Here is a 21,697-nt window from a genome sequence, read left to right as displayed (position 1 = left end):
GACGCAAGAGTAGAGCAAGCCATTCTGGTGATGGTAGGGGGGGCTTCAGTATTGAGGCTACAGCGTAGGGCAGATACTGCGAGTCAAATACTCACGAGAATGGCTTCCGAGGATCCCAACGCCGCCAATCCCGGCTGACAGGATGGGTCTTGGGCCGACCCGCTTTTTCTTACGGCGGCTCCACCGAATCTCAACAAAGTCCGCTGGCTGCAGCATCGCAACCCGCTAAGCCCCTTGTATTGCCCGAGCTCGGCCCTGATCGTACTCTGTATCCTCTGTATCAAGGCGGTTTTGGGTGGTTTTTGGTTTTTACTGTGGCTTCAGTTGATCATTCCATCCCAATCCTCACTCCATCTTCGGACCCCAAAAAATTTGTTCGTCGAAACTTCTCCTCCCCTCCCCCCTCCCCCCTCCCTCTTTCCTTCCTAGTACCCTCCTTTCGCCGGCCGTCACTTATCATCACCGACTAATCGGCGCGCTTTTCTTGCAATACTCCGTTTAGGTTCTTTTTTTCCTTCCCGCTTTGTTTCTTCTTTTCCTCTTCGTCCTCCCTCCTCCCATCCTCCCCCTCTTACTCTTTACTTCCACTCTCCATTTTATTCTTGCTCCCTCCTTTTGGTTGGTGATTTCTTCCAGACCTTCCAAAAAATTAAGACCCCAATTCCTTTCTCCTTTCTCCCTCTTTCTCTCTATCTCCCTCTACATACATCTTCCTCTAGGTATACCTCTCATCCATTCCGGGTTCACTACCCACCTCCAAACCCATTGCTCTGCAGCTTCTTACATGTCTATTCTAGTATAATTATACCTCTCCTCTTTCACCTATACAATCATCATGTCCGCCAAGTCGATCCTCGAAGCTGATGGCAAGGCCATCCTCAACTACCACCTCACTCGTGCTCCCGTCATCAAGCCCACTCCTCTCCCTCCGTCCTCCACGCACAACCCTCCTCCTAAGCTCGCCTCCCTTTACTTCCCCGAAGATGTTGCCGTTAAGGATGTCCTCGACCAGGCTGAGGTCCGCTACCCCTGGCTGTTGACTCCCGGTTCCAAGTTCGTGGCCAAGCCCGACCAATTGATCAAGAGACGTGGAAAGAGTGGCCTTCTGGCCCTGAACAAGACCTGGGCCGAGGCCAGGGAATGGATTGAGGCCCGTGCTGCCAAGGACGTTCAGGTTGAGACGGTCACCGGCGTTCTCCGTCAGTTCCTCGTTGAGCCTTTCGTTCCTCACCCCCAGGAGACTGAGTACTACATCAACATCCACTCCGTGCGTGAGGTAAGTTTGTTTTTTAATTCTCCGCCGTTTGATCGGCGCCCTCCGTCGCTGCGGGGTAGCAATGCTAATGCACCATGTTAGGGTGACTGGATCCTTTTCACCCACGAGGGTGGTGTCGACGTTGGTGATGTCGACGCCAAGGCTGAGAAGCTTCTCATCCCCGTCAACCTGGAGAAGTACCCCTCCAACGAGGAGATTGCTGCTGCTCTCCTGAGCAAGGTGCCCAAGGGTGTCCACAACGTCCTCGTTGACTTCATCTCCCGCCTCTACGCCGTCTACGTTGACTGCCAGTTCACCTACCTCGAGATCAACCCTCTGGTTGTCATCCCCAACGCTGATGCCACCTCGGCTGATGTTCACTTCCTCGATCTGGCTGCCAAGCTCGACCAGACTGCTGAGTTCGAGTGCGGTACCAAGTGGGCCATTGCTCGTAGCCCCGCCAACCTGGGTCTGCCCACCCTTCCCTCCAGCGACAAGGTCAACATTGACGCTGGTCCCCCGATGGAGTTCCCCGCTCCTTTCGGTCGTGAGCTGAGCAAGGAGGAGAAGTTCATCTCCGAGATGGATGCTAAGACCGGTGCTTCCCTCAAGCTTACCGTCCTCAACGCCAACGGCCGTGTCTGGACCCTCGTTGCTGGTGGTGGTGCCTCCGTCGTGTACGCTGATGCCATTGCCTCTGCTGGCTTCGTCAGCGAGCTCGCCAACTACGGTGAGTACTCCGGTGCTCCCACCGAGACCCAGACCTTCAACTACGCCCGTACCATCCTCGACCTGATGCTGCGCTCTCCCATCCACCCCGACGGCAAGGTCCTCTTCATCGGTGGTGGTATTGCCAACTTCACCAACGTTGCCTCCACCTTCAAGGGTGTCATCCGCGCTCTGCGTGAGGTTGCCCCCGTCCTGAACGAGCACAAGGTCCAGATCTGGGTTCGTCGTGCTGGTCCCAACTACCAGGAGGGTCTTAAGAACATCAAGGCTGTTGGTGAGGAGCTTGGCCTCAACATGCACGTCTACGGCCCTGAAATGCACGTCAGTGGTATTGTGCCTCTTGCCCTCCTCGGCAAGAAGACCGACATCAAGGAGTTCGGTTCCGCGTAAAAAAAAGAAAATACAGGGCACGTTTCACTGAATTCTAATTAATTTAATTTCCTATGAGAATCCTTTTCATTTCTTCTCAATGCATGGCATGATATGGTTGTTTACGCTATCTTGTTAGCTTGTTTTCTTTTTTTTTTATTGACGGTACAAACGGTTTGCCCAGCTTTACACTGCAGGGCAAGTGGAAGAGGGGATACTCGTTCTGGAGTTGATGCTGTTTAGACTTAAGATAGTCGTTAATAGAACGATATGATCTATGACTGTCATTGGAGCCATGTATCCCACAATTAACATATGATTGTATGCATGTATTAAGGCATTAATACGCTCGTAATTATATGCGTCCGTACTCTTCAACCCCAGAATGCACAACCCCTCCCTCAATTATCCACAGTATAGGCACATAGGATACGGGAATTAAATTACCCTACCACCCTACCCACCTACCTCACACGTGGACTGCATATATACAATATGACACATCACAACCGCACAACAACACCAATAACAAAGCTACCCTAAAACCAACCAGCACAGCAAATAAGGCACACACGCATACACAGACAGGACAGCACCACATCCACCTCATGCACACGCAGGTCCCAACCAAGGAACCAAGTCTACAACTACATCTGTAAGTAAGTAGTATGTATGTATGTAAGTATATTGAATACACAATACATAACATACATACATACAAGTAATCCTCCGTAACAAAAGGAAGTCCAAATAAACTACAAAACCGGTGCCACACCTAATCTCTCTCCCACGGAAGGCCTAAAAACCCCAGATCCACAGGGCTGCAAGGGTAAGTAAAAGAAAAGAATAAGGTAAGATGAGCTTGATTTCTCGCGTGGCTAACACTTTAATTGGAAAAGGATTTTCCTTAGCCAGGGGAGGGGGGGGTGGTAGTGTGTGGCTTCCGTACGTCCGAGACGGGACGCGGATGGATGGAACGGATGTTTAGTAGTACTTACTTAGTATGATGGAATGGGTACCAGGTGGTGGTGGTGGTGGACGGATAAGCTTACAGCCTATGAGATGGCATCGATTAGAACGGGCTGGGCCTTGCCTTTGCGTGATGGAGAATTTACATACTTCCTTTTGGGGCTTTGAGGGCCCCTGAGGGGCCGAGGATGGGTTTTAATTATTAATTTGTATGGAGCTGGTTGTTGGGTTGATTAGATTGGATCTTATCAGTTTCTTTTCTTTTGTGTTCTGTTAAGTTTGTGTGTGCTGATTTTGAGTGGGTGGTTGGGTTTGGTTGTTTTACTACTCAAGTTACTCTTTGCTACCGAGGTAGTAGATATGTCATGTTGATAGTATATACTCACCTTTGTCATGTTATGGATCAGGATTAAGGATCTGTTTTTAGGTGTGTGCTGTGCTTTAGGATATGGTTAGTAATGAAGTAGTTGATGCATTTTTAGGCTTCTTAGGCGTGTGATGTGGTGTTTCGCGTCTAAGGTATTGTCGCGTTTTGGCTGCTCGAGTCGGTGTACGCGGGAAAGTATATAATATGAATCCGCACTTTGCTTGTCAGTCTATATATATCGCTACCAGACATCATCCACCAAGCCAGAGTATCAAACCTCACGAGGTGACGAACATTTCTCGAAACTAGTACACGATGAGTAGTCAATTGTCCAAGTGATAGAAGAGATGTATATAGAGCCACTACTACTACCTTAAAATGACCCATGAGCAGAATCCGTACGGGTTATGCAGAATACTACCACACTATACCGATCTTATCAAGACAAATATACAACATCTCCGAACGTTGACCCTTCAATAGCTCTTGTGCTGAGTGACATAAGTCCCAACTCATTTTGATCATGAAGAGCAGGAGAGTAATTAACTCCTCGACAATCCATCAAGCTTGAGCGAGCATTTCTAGTCACCAGTTACTGTGGTACCTAGTACCATACCTACTACTACCTCCGTAGTCAGTTAACTATTCAGCATCTTTGCTGATTGATCTTCACCACCCCATCATTGTTCTGCTAGAACGATGCAGGGTTCTGAGTCGGACACAATTTGTCTAACTACATTGTAGTGATGTCGCTGATAAAGGTGTTGGTGATGGTGATGATGGTTATACTGCCTGGTTCTACTACATCTGATTCACCCATATGTCATTACCCTTGCTGACAATTGCCGATTTGATATGTTTCAGATGCAGAATGAAGGTAATATTCCCGGGGTTACCTACGCGTCTCTTTTGCATGGGGGTCAAGACGACGGGTCGATGCAGTCTGATACGCCTATTCAGCTGGCTACGAGTTTAGAATACCGCCTGTTTTGAGATAAAGATAGAATAAACATTTAGTTTACGAAGTAATAAAGGTAGTTGTACCGCTGCCCTCTGACTTGACAATACTGGAAGGTCTATTCTTGTCACATTATCGGTCTTGTTGGACGGAACGGTAAGGTGCAGATGATTCTACCCCAGAAGTTTGTCATACTCAATATGAAAAAAATAGCAGAGAGGAGATTATCATATCTGATTACTTGCCCTCATCGCGCCAGACAATGTAGGACAGGATGATTGCTATATTTAAAAGTACATCGTGTGGTATGTAAACAGTCATTTCACGCTTTCGATAATAAATGCCAGACAAGACGTTAGCCCAAGATGATTAGGAGGGACGACAAGTCCCTCCTGATACCTCTTCGGTGGTTCTTTTTTTTTTGATTATGAGTATTCCCGGAGTTGGATGGTTGAAGCTCATGATTTTGCGTAGGAGGTATAGTACAAGTGATTCGGCCTTAACCCGTGAACAGAAAGACAACGGAGCTGAATATCATTTCACTCGTCCAATTTACTCTTGGATCTTGGCAAGGATCCTGGTAGCATTCGTCAGTATACAATGTTTATTCAGAGCATAGTGGCAAGGATGTGCATACTCATGGTCGCGGAAAAGAGTGTACTCGTCCTCACCGACCTTGACGGCGCTGCCACCGAACTATATCAAAAACTCGTCAGTATATGCGTTGATCAATAGCACATCAATCTGCGCGATGGACCAATGCTTCGCTTCTCGCATCGGATGGCCACGGATCGGACGGTCGACATACCTGAGGGATCAGGACACGGTCACCGGGAGCAACGCTCATGGGGAGGCGCTGGCCGTTCTTGTCGAAGACACCGGGGCCAACAGCGAGGACCTTGGCCTCGTTCTGCTCCTTGACGCTGCTCTCGGGGAGGAAGATACCGGAGGCGGTCTTGGCCTCGGGCTTGACACGCTGGACCAGGACGCGGTCGAGGAGGGGAGCAAGGCTCTTGACGTTGCGGAGGAAAGACTAATCAAGCAATCAACACATTAGTAATGGCCAGAGATAGGTTGATTGGCGATTAGGGATGGCAATCCCCGTCGGAAGGGGATGGACGTTGATGGGTGAAAAAAGTTCATTCGGAGCTCTACAGCATCCGGTATCAATTGCAATAACATACCATTGTGATAAGAGTGTGTATAGAAGTGCCGGGCACGAGGAACAGCGTAGATTCAAGCGGGAGCGAGAGGTAATGGAAGCAAGTTGGGGACGTGGAGAGCAAAAGAAGAAGAGGAAGCGGCCGGGGAAAGAAGATCTGATCTGGACTCGCGAGAAATTTCCAGAATGCCAAGACCGACAGCTTCCATCCTCTCTGCCGAGGGTATCACCACTTCTACGCTCTTCTTCGCTTTCATTCTGATCACAGCGTGCTCCTTTCCAATGTGCTTAACTCGCTTGACTATTACAGATAAATATTGATTCTTTTACATGATTGAGTGTACTCGGTCCTGGCGTCTGATGATGAGCAACAATACACTGCACTCGATTAGTAGCTCCCTTTCCCCGAGCAACCCGACCCCAGATCCGCACAAGAAGCTTAGCCTTCGGGAGTAATTCATTTATGAATAGGTTTACTACTTTTCTGGTACTCTGCTCGTATCGCCAATTCTGAGCTTTCGACAAGGTATGCGTCATTATAACAAGGTCGCAGCTTCAGATATACCTAGCTTTACCATCTTCTCCCGCGACCCCGACCAAAGCCGCCTCCGTATCCCATCTGAGCCTGGCCACCACCTTGCCCACCAAATCCGGGTTGACCTTGTTGTCCGCCGCCTGCGCCGGGTTGCCCACCCATCATGGCCTGCGCATGCTGCATAAATGCCATAGGATCCATGGATGAGGGGTCCAGACCTTGCGACATCATGCTCGTCAGCATGCCTTGCATCATCTCTTGTGACATATCCGGCATTCCAGGCATGCCGGGCATAGGAGGTGGTGCGCTTCCTGGAGGCCCTCCAGGTCCCGGAGGACCACCGGGCATCGGTGGGAGCCCCATGTTTAAGAAAGCCTGCATATCATCCAATTGTTTCTTCTGATCTCCAATTTCCTTGCGTAGCTCCTGTTGCTTCAACACATAGCTGGCCCACGTGAACTCGTCAAACCCGTAATTGAAATAATCTGTAATGTCGGAGCCTGGCCGCCTCCAAGGCTTGTCGTCCTCTGGGAAGTCGGTGTCCATGTCTGTTAACATGATCGGTTTACCGGTCGCCGGATGGACAGGGTTCGCGTGGACATCGATGTTCGACGCATGGACTGGAGGGTAGGCGGAACCGGGTTTCTGAGGGACCGCAGGCCTTGCAGCAGCAGGCACAGGGGTAACGGACTCAAGTTTAGGGGTAACGGTGGGCGTTATTGATTTTGATATCGTAGAAACATCTGCAGAAGAGGAAGGTCTTTGAGACTCCGCGCGGAGGCTGGCGTGACGAGGATGTGGGCTATTCAATGGTTAACAAGTTACAGTGCTTGAACAGAGGTAGTGGACTTACACTTCTGGAGGGGGTGCATCTGCAGGTGCTTCGGTGATAATATTGAAGTCATCCTACGCGAAAGTAAGAGACAGTAATAGGATAATTTAGTTGTCGCCATGCGCATACCTCATCTTCTTCTACCTCTATCTCCTCCTCTTCCGCATCATTGGAGTCCTGGGGTCCTGAATCTGCGGGGGGATGTTGGGATCCATTTTGATGCTGAGTTACAGGCACCGCATCGGCGGGATCGTAGAAATCATCGTCTTCGTCTTCCATCATCATGTTTGGTATCAGCGACCGCGTAAATGTAGAGAGGTAGGAGATGTGACGGGATGCGTTTCTGTCGGCGGCGATCCTGTGGAGATTCGCAGGTCGTCGGCTTTGATTTGTTTGCTCTTGTGCTGCTGGTTGGCTGGGATACTGAAGTCGCGAATTTAAAATAATGATCAGCTTATTGACTTGCAGAGTTCCTTCTGCTAAAAGAAGTAGAGCAAGAACGTAGCACAAAAAACAACAATTGACGACAATACTTCTTTTCTGAAGGCGCAGACAAGTTGTGGTTGTTCCCAATCCGGCAATCTTGGACATCACGTGCCAGTACGTCAGTCGCATTCATGTGAGATTTATCGCCAATCTTATCGTCTATTCCTCGATACTCTCCCAACATATTCGTTATTAAAATGTCACAATCCGAACAGCCGAGCCATAGCTCGACTCCACGCTCGTTTACCAGCCAGACTGCGTCTGCAGAAGATCTGCTCAAGTCGCAGACAGTTGGTCTCGTACACCTTTCCGACTTTCGCAAACGTCGCGCCGAGGTCTTAGAGCAAAAAGAACGCGAAGCTCATGACAAATCCCTAGGGAGATTCACTTCCAGAAGTGCGACTCCATCTACCGGTGAAGTGACTGACGGGTGAGTCAAATCGCATCTTCAGAAAAATCCCGGCTTGTAACTGATCGCAAAGCGTATAGTAACTCGACGCCACGAAGCGAGGGCCCGCCGAAGAAGAAGAAAAAGAAGCCTATCGCCAAGAGCAAGCTTTCATTCGGCGATGACGATGAGGAGGAAGAGAACGATAGCACCGCCGATGCAGTCGCAACGCCGCGGGACTCGAGTGTCCCGCGTTCTGCTTCCAGAACTCCTGTTGACGATAGCTCTGCGCCGTCATCACGCCGTATAACACCAAACCCAAATGCCCCGCCTCCTCCCAAAGCAATGACGAAAGCCGCCTTGAAGGCAGAGGCAGAGGCACGGGATGCGCTCCGCAAGGAATTCCTTGCCATGCAGGAAGCTGTGAAGAATACCGAGATATTGATCCCCTTTATATTCTTCGATGGGACCAACATCCCAGCGGGAACTGTCAGGGTCAAGAAAGGTGACCCTGTTTGGTTGTTCTTGGACCGATGCCGAAAGGTTGGAGCAGAATTGGGTGTTGGTGGTAACAGCGGAGCATCCAAGGCTCGCAAAGATAATCGCCGCGAATGGGCTCGAGTTAGTGTTGATGACCTCATGTTGGTCAAAGGAGAAATCATCGTTCCCCATGTATGTATTCCAACTTATTCATACGGTTGCATACGCTGACTGGCACAGCATTACGAACTCTATTATTTCATCGCCAACAGCGTACCCGACTTCACCAAAGCGGGTGGTCTGTTGTTCGATTATTCCAACAAACCACCCCCGGCACCTTCGACAGACGATCCTTTATCGCGCCCGGAAAGCAGCCAACTAGAGGGCGCTGATAAAGATCCATCTTTAACCAAGGTGGTTGATAGACGGTGGTATGAGCGGAACAAACACATCTTTCCGGCCAGTCTCTGGCGAGAATATGAACCAGGGCCTGAGTTTGAGGAGAAGATGCGGACGACAAGGCGTGATGCTTCTGGAAATACGTTCTTTTTCTAATGCACATTTGGCTTGAAGGTTATGGCGTGGCTGATATAAATAAGAGCGTTGAGACCATAGATGTTGTATATTCCCTGAGATACCCAATAAAACCATAACTTGCTCGTATATCACAGTAGCTTAGTCGTACTGTCTGCCTGATCTAGTAATCTGTGTCGAAGCGACTGGGGTGATACCGCGGCAATTTCCATATTGAGCCTTGGTTCTATGTGTAATGCATCTTAGCTCAACATCCATCCACCCCTGAACATCTATCTGACCAACTCTGCTGGTATTCTTCACCGAATGTAATTGATATCGAGCATGGATTTCTACCTTCGCTGCAACTCTCTGAAGTGTCGAGAACAACTGAAGGAGAGGGCAGTCGTCACCACCTGTTCGTAAGTACCTTCATTCGCTGCATCTCGAATTTCCCTTCTACGACTGTCAAACTCAAGAAAAAATGCTGAGGAACCGAGACACATCTTCTGTCTCCACTGTGCAGGAAGCCTTGGTCTATCGCACCCCACTGCCAATGAGCGAACATGTCCAGCTTGTCAGACTGTCCTCGTGAACCCCGATGACGCGGTAGCAACGGCCCTCAAACCAACGGAAGACTACAAGACCAGTGTTCTAAGCGGACTTGATCCGAATACAATTATGGAATGCGCGGGACGGGCGTTGCTCTTTTGGACATACCAGACTACACAGGAAATGTGCGTTAATTGATATCGTGAATGACCTGGATGTCCACTAAGAAGCTACAGCTTCTACCAGGAGTACCTTGCAAAGACACTGACAGAGAAGTACACCAATCTGAATACACAAATGGACAAGGTCATACACAACGCAAACTCGGAAATATCGGCCCTACAAGCGAGAATATCAGGTCAGCCTGTCTTCAACGCGGGAGTACTCAATGAAACCATCTGACAACCAAGCAGAAATGCAGACAGCACAGGACCAACTTCGTAAGAAGAACCAGGAGCTAGTCGACATGTATCGAGAGAAGTGCAATAAATTCACACAAATGACAAACTTATACAACATACTCAAATCCCGAGCGATGCGATCCCAAATGCAGACCGCTGCAACAGATACTGTATCCCAAGCGCTGGATTCGCTAACAGCCTCTCGAAACAATCTATCTGAGCTTGTATCCAGACACGCAGAGACATCGAGACCCCCACAAACCCCGTCGTCTAGGCAATCCAACGTATATCCCGTCAACCAGGAAGGCGTGGAACAACTGCATCGTCATCAACGGAGCGGGACTGGAAGTTCAAAAGGTCGCAAAGAGAGGACTGATGTCGCTGCAATGCCACCGCCTAGTCGTCCGATAGACACTCGGAGCAAACGTATACATTCGGACTACAAGCTTACAATGCAACTACTGACACTGTATAGATAATCAGCCTGCCGCAACACCGCAACATCGGACACGTCTCGTGGGTCCTTCACGTCCTTCAACGGGAAGAACACAGCTTCCTCACGACAGTATAATGCTGGAGCGTTTCCAAGCTGAGGCTGGCCCAGATCATGCTCTCCTAGACACACGAGGTACAATGAGAAGAACGGACGTCGGCATGCAACTTCCTAGCCAGAGACGCAGCCCCACAGAACGTCCTGAACTGGGCTCTTTCTTTGACAGTACGATCATATAGCCATAGTAGATAGTCTTTACAAACTGAGAGAAAAAGGAGAATGTGGAATTGATGCGATACTCAAGAAAATGCCAAATCGGCCGGTTGTGGCTACTACTATACCTATAGTACCATATTCGCCGCAAATAGAATGTATTATAGTACTGAGATGAGGCAGACCTTGACGACCCCCGAATGGTTATAATGGCACTCCATCAATACAAGAGTGCTTCTACGAGCACACCGCTTTATGCTTAGGACTACTGAACTTGACATCTGCCCATCAGTAGCATTCGAGAGACAATTTTTTTTTAATCTAGTCAGAACAAGTGCAATATCAGATACAGCGCCATTCATTACATATCTCCAATATAATAGCAACTCAAATAGCTACCAACATACTGCTTGTCAGCTACTACTTCTGTTAGAATGCCCTTGCTTTAGGCAGCACTTTTAAACTACGCCTATGCTATCGAATATGATTGCTTGACAGCCATACCGAAGAGACGTGATGAAGCGCGTAATGTATTGGTTAACAGTAATTGACTAAATGAGACAAAGGCAGGTGAATAAGAACTAGGTAAAAAGTAATTATATATATTCAAACACTGGAGCCTTTATTTCATTTCATTTCATTTCATTTCATTTCATTTCATTTCATTTCATTTCATTTCATTTTATTTTATTTTCTTCCCCTTCTTTTCTTTGTTTTGGTGAAGTAGAATGAAAAGACGGGAACTTCTGACTACAGCTCAGATTGAATTGTGCACTGGCTACGATATTACAAAGGGAAGAGAGAAAGGGGAAAGATTAAACGAGAAAGAAAAGAAAGAAAAACAAAGATAATAATAATAGATAAAGAAAACAAAGTACACGTCCAAAGGAATCAGTCGTGCGAATTCACGGATTTACCAGCAAGCGCAAGGATCCAGCCTGCAATGGTATCCGGGGAAGAAGGTAGCACAACAGGGTAGACATTCAGGTTAGACATAGAGCTACAAAAAGCAGTAAAGCCGATTAGAGATGAGAGCATGATCTTATCGATGGTGAACCCATTATATGGAAAGTTTGATGTTGTGCCACTGCAATGAGAAATAAGAACATATATGTTTTCGTACTTTCTCGCAAGACCCAATACGCGTTCTCGTAGAGGAGAGTTGACGCTGGGAATGTCTCCAACTATTGTTGATTTATGACCTGGGAGGAATAGCTGTGTTGTTGCTTGGGAAGTTGTCAAGACTATAGCAGTGCTGGGCGGAATTATTATATCAGCTTCGTCGTTGTAATTTGATGGAACGGTGTTTCTGGATTGAATATAACTTCCAGATGCCAATTTCCAGCTTTCTGCACCATATTCCCTGTAGATGATTGACGTGGCTGGATTCATTCTTTCAATGCACTGGACTATGCGTAGGTGGGTTCTGAGAAGAGATGTTGACAGGGAGAGAATTATGGGTCCGTTTTCCTGAGGCAAACAACATGGGATGGGCGAATGATTGAAGGAGACAATCTCAGATTGTCTGCGAGCTGGGGTGTCAATTGGGTGGTTATCAGATGTTTGCGCACGCAGCGATACATCGTGCTCCTTTCCAGTCGTCTCTGTGGACTTATTGTTAATGAAATAGTGGCTCTGAGTGGCTTCTTCTGGTATGGAAGCCTGCCCTCTAGTCTCCATAAACCGTGATAGGGAGCCAAGGCTTGTGGTCAGGTGTTTTGTTGAAGGTGTTTTACCCATCACAATAGGCGACTTGGCTTTGTGATTCGCACTGTCGGTCTTATTGTTATCCTCCTTAGTGTTATCCAACTTTCGTTTCCGCAACAGTGATGGATTGCTTGGGCTAATATTGTCATAAAGCTGGGGCAGAGCTTCAGGGAGGCAGGAGGCCACTGATGGATCATCTTCTATTGTTGGAGTGATTAGGTATAGTTCTGGTACTGGAGTCTCAATTATTGACTCTGCCGAACAGTCTGGAAACTCCTGTACGTATGGTTCCTGATGAGACGAGCTACATGCGGATGGAATTGGGGAGTAGCTTGCTCGAGAGGGCAGATCCTGGACGATACAGTTGTTATAAGGAAACAAGTCAGATGTTGCAATGTTATCCGTAATCTCAGTGTAGGTCACTCGCGAAGTAATGCTGCTCGGGCTCCTGGGTATTGTCACAGCCATGATGACTTGCTCAAAATCGGATGCGAACCCTTTTTCATTGGTTATGTCCATATCCGCAGGGGACATTCCATCAGGTGGACCTCGCTCGTTGGGGGACGACCGACTTAGAGATGGATCATGCGACAGTTGCCTGTCTATTCCTTCGAAGACCTGGTCCTCGAATTCACTCTCTAGTATTGAAATCGTACTCCCTGGGACATTCTCGGTTCTGGAGCAGCCTTCATAGTGCACGGTATCGATGTCGGTGGGTACCTCAGCTGAATCATGGCGAACGGGACCCAATAGGAGGTGGTAACTTGAGCTTAGTGGCGGGCTGTCGCAAGAAAAGCAGTCGTCATCCAGAGGCAAAAGGGGCGGGGACTGAGGATGGAACCGATCTTCCTGTCTTCAATTTCAGCGAGAAGAATGAGGGAAGCGCTAGATCACCCCAAAAACATACCTCAGCCACGTCTACAAGGGGACACAGCAAATCATCCAAGTCCAGAGGACGATTCCCAGCCTGCCGTACACCTTGAATAAGAAGCAATGCGTCCTTAGAACAATCCAGCTTCTCATTGCCAACTCTTTTCTCAATTATATCTGCCTCATGTATCAAAGGGCTCAAGAAATTGCTATCGTAGTCGCTAGCAAGCCCCTCATGTGAACAGAGGAGATTCTCTTCTCGAGAGTATCGAAGCGGCTCAGCTGGTAGTACCAAATTTGTATCATTGTCAGAGCTGAAGAGAGGTGGTTCTAGCTTCAGATCATCATACCGATCCCACAACGGAAGGACTTCATCCCAGCGGTCGTCGATATTGTCTCGTTTAATGTCGCGAAGCACTGACGATAGGAACTGAACGCTTTCTTTTCTAATATCGAGCTTTCCAGAATGTAGGTTCTGCTCGATAACCTGCTGGCTGGATGCGATAGTCTGCTCAATAACAGAGAAAGTGTCACCAAGCGGATGGAGAAAATCGGGAGGGATATCGCAAATATCGTCGATATGCTGAAGAAGGTCAATATCTGTGTGCTCAGTAGCTATGCCATGGAAGCGGGCATATTGGAGTAAAGACACTTCGTTTGTGTTTGCCATTGATATGTATATACTGGTCGTATTGTTCGCGACAAACTTGTGAAGGCCTTGCTAGAAGTAATTTGGTACTAAGGATGTGACAAAGAGAAGCACGTGGCTTATGTAGACGCTTCTAGATTAAACCGAGGTGGGAAGACTTGACTAGTATTAGCCCGAAATTATGTACGCCTAATTTCTGAAACTCCGTAATGTATCGCTGTTTATTAATTATCAGCCCGAAAGTACTGAGAGCCAGCTCTCATATTCCCGCAAAACCTTTGAATCACGCTAAGCATCCAGAATATTCCAAATAATTTGCCAGAGTTTTGGTAGATTAGTCATTGTAATTAGACTGGCGGGAACCATCCTTGTTAACAGGCGGCAGGTTGTAAAGAGCGATGAATTCCTCTTCTTGCGATTTTCCTGCCGGATCCAAGACGGGGCGCTCTGCGTGGCAGCAGACGCGCACAGCATGGCGACGGTGAGGAGCGAATCCATAAGAAGCAGAGTGGTTCTAGCAACTATTAGCCGAAAGCTTGAGTGTACTGCGAAGGACATGATACTCACAGTGGTTCTATTGTCCCAAATCGCGACATCATTCTTGTTCCACTGGAACCGCGCGTGCATCTCTTGAGTTGTCGCAATAACTTCTGTGAGGTATCTGATGATAGCATCGCTTTCGGTCTTGGGGATTCCCACAATCTTTGTGACGAAGCCAGGATTGAAAAACAGACTGTTCCAGCCAGTGACAGGGTTTGTCCGGATGAGAGGATGTTCTGTGGTAACCGGATCTCTACGGACAGGTCGACCAAGAGCATGCGAGTCCGAGGCCTGCATATCTGCCGAGTGTAGAGCAGTCAGGCCCTTGAGGTATGTTTGCATATGAGGTGATAGCGCATCATATGCAGCGTATTGAGATGTCCAGAGCGTATCACCACCACCTCCCCGTGGCGGGCCGGTCAAGACCTTGAGCGATGTGTATGAGGGAGGCTGGACTTCATATGTAACCTAATATATCTCATTAGTTCCACATTCGGTATCACAAGTAAGGGTAGCCCATACATCTGAGTGCCAAAGGAAGCTGGGTGTGAACATTGCTCGCTGGTCAGTGGAGTTGTCTCCAGTGTAGACGACGTGAACGTCCTCCAACCCCTCTCTTCTCGGGACAGACGTGGTCGCGTGCTGGAAGGCAATGGCATTAGCAAGGATGCACATAGTAAATATATAGACCCTTCATACCTTGTGCAGCTTCCCGAAATGTCTACCCAGGTCACGCTGGGCATCGATATCCAAGTCATCCTGTCCTCGGAAGAAAACCACACCACGAACAGCTACCAAACGGGCCAAGTCATCCTTCTGTGCGTCATTCAGCTTCGCCAGATTCACTCCATGAACCTCAGTTCCAATCTTGGGGGTGTAGTCGAAGACGTCTGTTGCGTCTTGGAGTAGATTCCGGAACTTGGCGTCTCCGTAGATACCCCTATCCTCATACGGCGTTTCCTCTAACGGAGGCCAATGAAGATCAGGAAAAGTAGGGAGAAGGTCTTGGTACTGGTAGTTGTCATGCTTTTCCACGACAGTTCGGCCTGGCTGGTAACCAAACTTGTTGTCATCTGTGACTTCCTTCTTGATTACGGGAAGGCGGCCGACTGGGTGGGTTACCACGGGGTCCACGAGTGATGGCGCCATGGTTTATGCGGCAGAGATGACCGTGATGTACAAATGTGCTGGTGGAAATGATACTAACAAGAAGTGTTTGTATGGGGACTTGTTTGACACAGAGACTGGTATTCGATGCAAGATGAGATTTTGGGTTTTTATAAGAATAAATGCACACATAGAGGACGAAGAGGCCACATCCTCCACTTCATTATCAAGGGAAGAGATAACCGGACACAATCAGGCATTGTCCCATATTCGGGACAGGCGGGAATTGCACCATCGCTGGAGAATATCACCCAAGCGGCTGATCAAGCAACTATGTATCCATGGGACACAGAACGGCGTTTCGGAGGAGGCTTCCCCCTAACAATAGCGGGTCCGAGGATGGTGTCAGCGAAGATCGCGTCATTCGAAGGCAACAGTTGTGGAGACATTCTGTGACGCTTCGCGTCGGGTCAGATCTCCCGCTTATCTGGGAAGACCCGGAGGCGTCACACCGCTTCCTTGAGCTAAGTTGATCTGTCGCGAATCACATACGTATGTTGGGTTCTAGAATGCCACTAGATGGAACCGGATCGATATACCGTATTTGAGGGGGGGGGGGGGGATGAGAGTGAGTATGGGGAAACACCCCACAGGAACATCATGTTGAGATAGTAGGACGGAGTATGCCAGGCCGTCTTATGTACCACATTCTAAGGGCCGTCATAACGAATACTTTATCATAGGCTTAGAAGATCTCAGCAGAAGAAGAAGACCTTCTCAGCGGGAATAAATGGGACTCCCCTGCCTGAAGGGTCACCTCCTTGGGGTGAAGGTCGAGCTGGGAATCGGTGGAGCATGGGGTGTGACGTTAGCCGAAGGATTAGGTGCGATCACGCCAGTCTGCCGTCCTCTTGCGTCTTGCGCCGAACAGGCAGCTTGGCATTCTTCACCCTCACAGCCTTCTCCAATACGACCCCTGGCGAGCCGCATCAATAATCTGTGATGGTAACTGCAAAGTACGAAGTGTTGAGACATGAGTCACTGTGATGCTTATTGACGCACTCCGTACAAATAACTCATTTTTCGGATCTTACATCAAGCATGCCATGCTTCAGTAATATTATGGAATATGACTCATTGGAGCCTTAAGTATGCGATTCGAACTAGCTTTCTATGGAGCCTATGAAAGTATCCTCAGTGGCCATGACCCAGTTGCCTTATATCCTGTTTAGCGACGCCTTTCTGCGCGTTCATAGGCAGGGTAGTCGAGCGGTCATTGTCACTAGCGGATAGCCGGATCAGATAACCTGGCAAGGAGCCGAAATTGTAAAGTTTCGTAGCATGTAGCGAGATTAGGTTTGCTTCATCGAATCTAAGTCCATCCGTAATCTACATGAAGACTATGTGATATTTATGCACAGACTTCCAGGAATTCATGAAACAGAGGGCGGGCCCAGAACCACCTCTTGCACTTGCTCGGTAACTCCACCGAGACGGCTGGCCACGCCTAATATGCCAGCCTCAACATCGCCTAGAACGGTGGCAAGCTCGCTGACGATGGACTTCGGGGCTCCAGCGGCTGCTCCATCTCGACTACGAGATGTCACAAAGTCATGGATCTGTCGTTCCAAAGTCGCCTCAACTCCGTGAAGGTGGTCTTCAATCTCTTTCAAGTTCCGTGTGTAGCGTTCCAAGACCTCTCCCATCTCGTCAGAGCGCTGAGAGAAGTAGTCAACCAAGTTGACGGGTACTCCGTTCACGGATGTGGCAGTGGACGGGTCGCTTTCAACATCGTCCGGGAGAGCTAGAGTGTTCTTGCGCGTAGATCTCAAGGCTTGTCCATCTGACATCTTCTGATCCTGAGACCACCATCCAGCCCCACCGGTAGATTGATATTGCAGTGGCAACTTCAAGGTATCAATCGCTCGGAATGCAACTTGAGCCTCAGCTGCGTCGCGAGACACAAGATTACGAAGCTGATCAATGTCACCTGCGTCATTCTCAAGCGCGTGCTGCATTGTCTCTAGTTTTCCTTGGACAAATTCAACGTCATGTGGAATCGTCTCTCCCTGGCCGGCGATAGTGGGTATCATGTTCGCAACCTCGTTGCATATCTTGATCTGGTTGAGGACAAAGTTATCAAACTTTTCCAACTCCGATTTGATCTCATCTGCGCAGCTCTCGTATTTCGTTGTAGGAAGAATGTTGCTGATATCGACCTTGACCCCAGGGATGACCGTTGTCCCGGCCGCGGCCGTGGGTTGTGTCGTTGGCTGTGTTGTGGTATTCTGATTTCCGAACAAAGACAGAGTAGGCTTCTGTGATTGCTGCTGCTGCTGCGCGTTGGTTTGGTTGGCGCCGCCACTGTGATAGTTGGCATGAGCCACGATTGATATTGTGAGCAGTAAATTCACTTACAATAGGCCCCCCCCGGTAGTCGTAGAACCCCCAAGTCCACCAAAAAGTGGCTTTGATTGCGTCTGGTTTGCGGTGTTACCGCCCAGATTGCCGAATAGGCCCCCACCAGTATTCCCGCTCTGTGTGTTGTTGGTCGTGGTGGTGGCTCCTGAGAAAAGACCACCTGTCTGTGGTTGCGAAGTTGTGGCAGTAGAGTTTCCAAACAGACCCCCGCCAGTTGAAGTAGTATTCGACTGCTGGCCGCCTAACCCCGGAAACAGACTCGACCCGGCAGGCTGAGATTGCTGTGTCGCGCCTCCTGCGTTTCCGAATAGGCCACCGGCTGGCTTTGACTGTGTGGCAGTATTCCCAAGATTACCGAATAACCCACCGGAGGTAGTAGTAGTCGCCGGTGTTGTTGTAGTGCTAGTCTGCGTATTTGTCCCAGAGCCACTGATAAGGCAATATTGTTAGCTTTTTGAGGCTTCAATGAAGGCCAGTAATTCAGAGGGATGCGACGAAGCAATTGCGGTTTGAGCACCTCCTACAGGCGTGGACCAAGGTGACACCATGAGGCCACTAACAGATGCAACAAGAAAAGCCTTACAATAGAGAATTGGCAGAACCAGTGTTGATGGACAGGCCGGTTGATGTGCCGGCAGGCTTTGTACCGAACATGATGGACGGTTTAGACGGGAGATAAAAACGAGGGCTCAGGTGTCGAGTGAGTTTAATAGTGTTACCGCGACAAGAACCTTTGTTGCGCCCGTCAAGAGGGTCTTGTGCCAGCACAATGTCCACAGGAGCTGGATCGAGTTGCGACGTCGGAAAACAACAATCAAGACGATCCTCCCCGGCTAGTGTTGGATGGGGAAAGATTTGCCGGTCCGAGATTATTCAGCGTTATCGATAAGGACCAACTAACTAAACGCAGTATAACCACCACCAATCATTTGAAGAAAGCACTTCAGATCGATTATCAGTTACGGCTTTTCAGATATAGCTCATTGATGAAGAAGCTAAGAGAACATTTATCAGCGCCACAGTCACATCATTCTACACTTCATTGCAGGTTGCTATTCCTTTTGATTCCCATTTGCAGGCACTGTAGAAGCTAATTCACATATGTAGACGTGATAACCTCGTCACTTGGTTTTCTTCAATTGTCGCCTCATTGGCTCTATCTCACAATAGCAAATTGACTGTGCCTCATGCTACAATATACTTGAAACCCAAGGCATTTGGCATTGAGAACAAAGGGCAGCGAATGTCAGTCCTTTGCTCCAACCACTGCTTCACAACGCCTCCAGCCATTCCAGTTTTTGTTTATTGTTGCAACTTGCTACTATATAAGAAGCCTCAGCCCCCAGAATGGTCGAAGAACAAGAGCCCATATGTGTCGCTTCTACCCTTTCTAGTGGCGGCGAGCATAGTTCAGGGTTTGGCAGCCGTTCTCTGGAATCTCAAGGCTCCACCTCCTTACAGCCAAAGGAGGACCGCAGTCTCAGTCAAAACCCTAATACACAATATTTCAAGGGCGCAGAATGGTAAGTCTCTAAATATCACACTATCAGGGCTTGGCTGATCTTGGAATTCAGGTCGGCGGATGGAACCACTTTATTGACGGATTCCTCCGATCATCATATCAGAACTTGGATCTTGTCAGTAAATCCCACTCAGCTATTGTTAACATAGCCTGACCAAACCTCTACAGACCACCCGATCTGCTAGAGAAAACGACCTATCCCAGCGGCATATCGCCATACTCAGTCTTGCCGTCAGCAGAACCGACCTATGCGACTGCCATGTACCCTTTCTTCTCTCTTCAAGACCCGTCGACTACATTATTTCTCTCATCTGTTCGAGACCATCCAATCAGGTTGACATCTGCTCTTGCTCCAACCTCAGTGGCGACCTATTCTTTGGTAAACCCAATGACAGAAGCCTTCATAACACCCCATTCAATCATTTATCCATCTGCGTTGGGAGGGAGCCAATTTCTCACTGGCTCTGACAGCCTAATTTGCCTCTTCGATGTCTCTCGACCCGGCAACGATGGCCCTGTTACTTCCATGCCCACAATACCAAGCAAACGAAAGCAGCTGGTGGGTGGGGGCGTGGGAATGAAAGGAATCATCTCTGCCATGGCCTTGGATCCCACCGGGGCTGGTATTTTAGCGGCTGGAACCTTCACCAGACATGTTGGGCTTTATGGCGCACATGGAACAGGGGAGTCCTTAGGGACATTCAGCATATCAAAAACAGAAGCGCACCGTCATATTGGCGGCCGTGGAATCACTCAACTGCTGTGGAGCCCCTGCGGAAGGTACCTCTACGTTGCTGAACGGAAAAGTGATGGTGTCTTGGTATATGATATCCGAGTCACAGGACAATTGCTTGGATGGCTGCAAGGTCGCAAGGCTTTCACAAATCAACGGCTGAAAATCGATATAGTTCCCAGTGGAGATAACGGCTCTCATGAGATCTGGGCTGGCGGAACCGATGGATGCATGAGGGTGTGGCAGAACCCTACACATGTTAGTGGTGCTCAGGATCCCAAGTGGGAATGGAAGGTTCATAACGGTAAGTATGCTTTCCGATGAAAGACAAGGATATCCAAGCTAATATAAAACTATAGATACTGTTAGTAGTACTGTACTGCATCCAATGGGCAATATAGTAGCTACAACCTCAGGTCAACGGCACTTCGAGAAAGACATCGACAATACCAGCCCACCACCTGTACCTAATATTGACAACAGCTTGAAGGTGTGGTATATGCCATTTCTAAACGCGAACAGCAATGACGACTGAAAAGGCCTTGTCGGAGGTCATGCAGTGGTTCATGTTGTCTCTGCGCACCCCGAAGGTTTGAATTCCTCCAGATGACTGACGCATCCCTTACCCGTCAACGCTGCAAAGCCCTGTGCTGGGGATCTTAAATATCAAGGACGCGATATATGGGTGCATGAAGCGATCGGGGGCTACTGTCTCTAGGCCGGGTTCCTGCAGCAGCAGCAGCAGCAGCGAATAATAGGCCATGCGGCTATTAAGTGCTTGCATCTGTGCCGGCCGAGGACATACTCGAAAGGTCACTCTGGAAAAGAATAGGTGACCAAGGCACTTTGGGTTACTGGTGCCAGAGACTAAGATAGCCCAGAGATCTTTTTTGAAAATTGGATTTTCCCACAGGATGTCAGAAATTCACAGATTCACGCTGTTTCATCTCCACTTTGTGAATGCGTGAATTCAAGCAACCCCTCCACCAACGTGAACGTGAATCTGTGAACTGGGATCTGTGAACGTGAGTCCTGTGAATCCAGCCACGCCTACCAATATGTCTACCAAACACAGATAGAATCAATTTGAGCTTTCAACCAGTTTATTTTCCCATGTGCAGTGTTCTTGTTGCCTGGAGATGGGGTGGCTTGGCCTGGATTCCACTTTTCGGCCTTTACTATGGGTTTTTCTACAGCCCAGTGGATCCTAATTCCCTACTCAAAGGCAAGTGTGTTAATGTGTTTGTGATTCCATTCACAGGTAGTGAATAGCATGCAAAATTCACAAAATGCCTGAGTTTTCACACAGTACTTAACTTCTCTCCCCTTCCCTCTTCTCTTCTTTCCATATTCCTTGTGTCTACAATCCTCATTCCTCAGAGTACAGAGCTTCTTGTGATCAATCAAACATCTTGCTTCACAGGCATATTGTAGCCCTAAGGACGT

At 48.6% G+C, this 21,697-nt stretch overlaps 9 protein-coding genes across 9 annotated transcripts; 4 read left to right on the top strand and 5 right to left on the bottom strand.

Moving 5' to 3' along the window:
- Positions 1-503: 503 nt before the first annotated feature.
- aclA (putative ATP citrate lyase subunit (Acl)) lies at positions 504-2,643 on the top strand. The gene is made up of 3 exons (XM_025532176.1): positions 504-719; positions 798-1,276; positions 1,358-2,643. The coding sequence occupies exons 2-3, from the start codon at positions 836-838 to the stop codon at positions 2,372-2,374; spliced, it is 1,458 nt and encodes a 485-aa protein (XP_025383782.1). The 5' UTR covers positions 504-719; positions 798-835; the 3' UTR covers positions 2,375-2,643.
- Positions 2,644-4,773: 2,130 nt separating this feature from the next.
- On the bottom strand, positions 4,774-5,851 carry BO83DRAFT_382200 (GroES family chaperonin). Its single transcript, XM_025532175.1, has 4 exons — positions 5,832-5,851; positions 5,456-5,680; positions 5,285-5,343; positions 4,774-5,224 (listed from the first exon to the last, which is right to left on the bottom strand). Exons 1-4 carry the CDS (start codon positions 5,832-5,834, stop codon positions 5,200-5,202), a joined length of 312 nt encoding a protein of 103 aa, XP_025383781.1. The 5' UTR covers positions 5,835-5,851; the 3' UTR covers positions 4,774-5,199.
- A 224-nt stretch (positions 5,852-6,075) lies between these two features.
- fip1 (cleavage polyadenylation factor subunit FIP1) lies at positions 6,076-7,681 on the bottom strand. The gene is made up of 3 exons (XM_025534945.1): positions 7,306-7,681; positions 7,198-7,250; positions 6,076-7,146 (listed from the first exon to the last, which is right to left on the bottom strand). Exons 1-3 carry the CDS (start codon positions 7,459-7,461, stop codon positions 6,381-6,383), a joined length of 975 nt encoding a protein of 324 aa, XP_025383780.1. The 5' UTR covers positions 7,462-7,681; the 3' UTR covers positions 6,076-6,380.
- A 153-nt stretch (positions 7,682-7,834) lies between these two features.
- On the top strand, positions 7,835-9,191 carry BO83DRAFT_441003 (FAM50/XAP5 family protein). Its single transcript, XM_025536304.1, has 3 exons — positions 7,835-8,092; positions 8,152-8,722; positions 8,771-9,191. Exons 1-3 carry the CDS (start codon positions 7,860-7,862, stop codon positions 9,083-9,085), a joined length of 1,119 nt encoding a protein of 372 aa, XP_025383779.1. The 5' UTR covers positions 7,835-7,859; the 3' UTR covers positions 9,086-9,191.
- Positions 9,192-9,365: 174 nt separating this feature from the next.
- On the top strand, positions 9,366-10,728 carry BO83DRAFT_455800 (uncharacterized protein; the record flags this gene model as incomplete). Its single annotated transcript, XM_025537043.1, has 5 exons — positions 9,366-9,465; positions 9,544-9,780; positions 9,832-9,953; positions 10,009-10,422; positions 10,472-10,728. Exons 1-5 carry the CDS (start codon positions 9,389-9,391, stop codon positions 10,726-10,728), a joined length of 1,107 nt encoding a protein of 368 aa, XP_025383778.1. The 5' UTR covers positions 9,366-9,388.
- A 752-nt stretch (positions 10,729-11,480) lies between these two features.
- BO83DRAFT_346874 (uncharacterized protein) lies at positions 11,481-13,980 on the bottom strand. Its single transcript, XM_025528795.1, has 2 exons — positions 13,317-13,980; positions 11,481-13,258 (listed from the first exon to the last, which is right to left on the bottom strand). Exons 1-2 carry the CDS (start codon positions 13,947-13,949, stop codon positions 11,594-11,596), a joined length of 2,298 nt encoding a protein of 765 aa, XP_025383777.1. The 5' UTR covers positions 13,950-13,980; the 3' UTR covers positions 11,481-11,593.
- A 282-nt stretch (positions 13,981-14,262) lies between these two features.
- BO83DRAFT_392914 (TauD/TfdA dioxygenase family protein) lies at positions 14,263-15,617 on the bottom strand (the record flags this gene model as incomplete). Its single annotated transcript, XM_025532960.1, has 4 exons — positions 14,263-14,442; positions 14,496-14,936; positions 14,991-15,110; positions 15,168-15,617. 4 exons carry the CDS (start codon positions 15,615-15,617, stop codon positions 14,263-14,265), a joined length of 1,191 nt encoding a protein of 396 aa, XP_025383776.1.
- A 1,121-nt stretch (positions 15,618-16,738) lies between these two features.
- On the bottom strand, positions 16,739-18,776 carry BO83DRAFT_382189 (nucleoporin FG repeat-containing protein). Its single transcript, XM_025532174.1, has 3 exons — positions 18,580-18,776; positions 17,994-18,425; positions 16,739-17,939 (listed from the first exon to the last, which is right to left on the bottom strand). Exons 1-3 carry the CDS (start codon positions 18,648-18,650, stop codon positions 17,009-17,011), a joined length of 1,434 nt encoding a protein of 477 aa, XP_025383775.1. The 5' UTR covers positions 18,651-18,776; the 3' UTR covers positions 16,739-17,008.
- Positions 18,777-19,343: 567 nt separating this feature from the next.
- BO83DRAFT_440999 (uncharacterized protein) lies at positions 19,344-21,001 on the top strand (the record flags this gene model as incomplete). The annotated part of the gene is made up of 4 exons (XM_025536303.1): positions 19,344-19,519; positions 19,571-19,633; positions 19,687-20,555; positions 20,611-21,001. The coding sequence occupies 4 exons, from the start codon at positions 19,344-19,346 to the stop codon at positions 20,784-20,786; spliced, it is 1,284 nt and encodes a 427-aa protein (XP_025383774.1). The 3' UTR covers positions 20,787-21,001.
- Between the last annotated feature and the right edge of the window lie 696 nt (positions 21,002-21,697).

The sequence above is a fragment of the Aspergillus eucalypticola genome (assembly GCF_003184535.1).
Source record: "Aspergillus eucalypticola CBS 122712 chromosome Unknown BO83scaffold_32, whole genome shotgun sequence".
Taxonomy (NCBI): Eukaryota; Fungi; Ascomycota; class Eurotiomycetes; order Eurotiales; family Aspergillaceae; genus Aspergillus; species Aspergillus eucalypticola.
The sequence above is the reverse complement of the archived record's forward strand: the minus strand, read 5'-3'. Positions and strand labels throughout refer to the sequence as shown.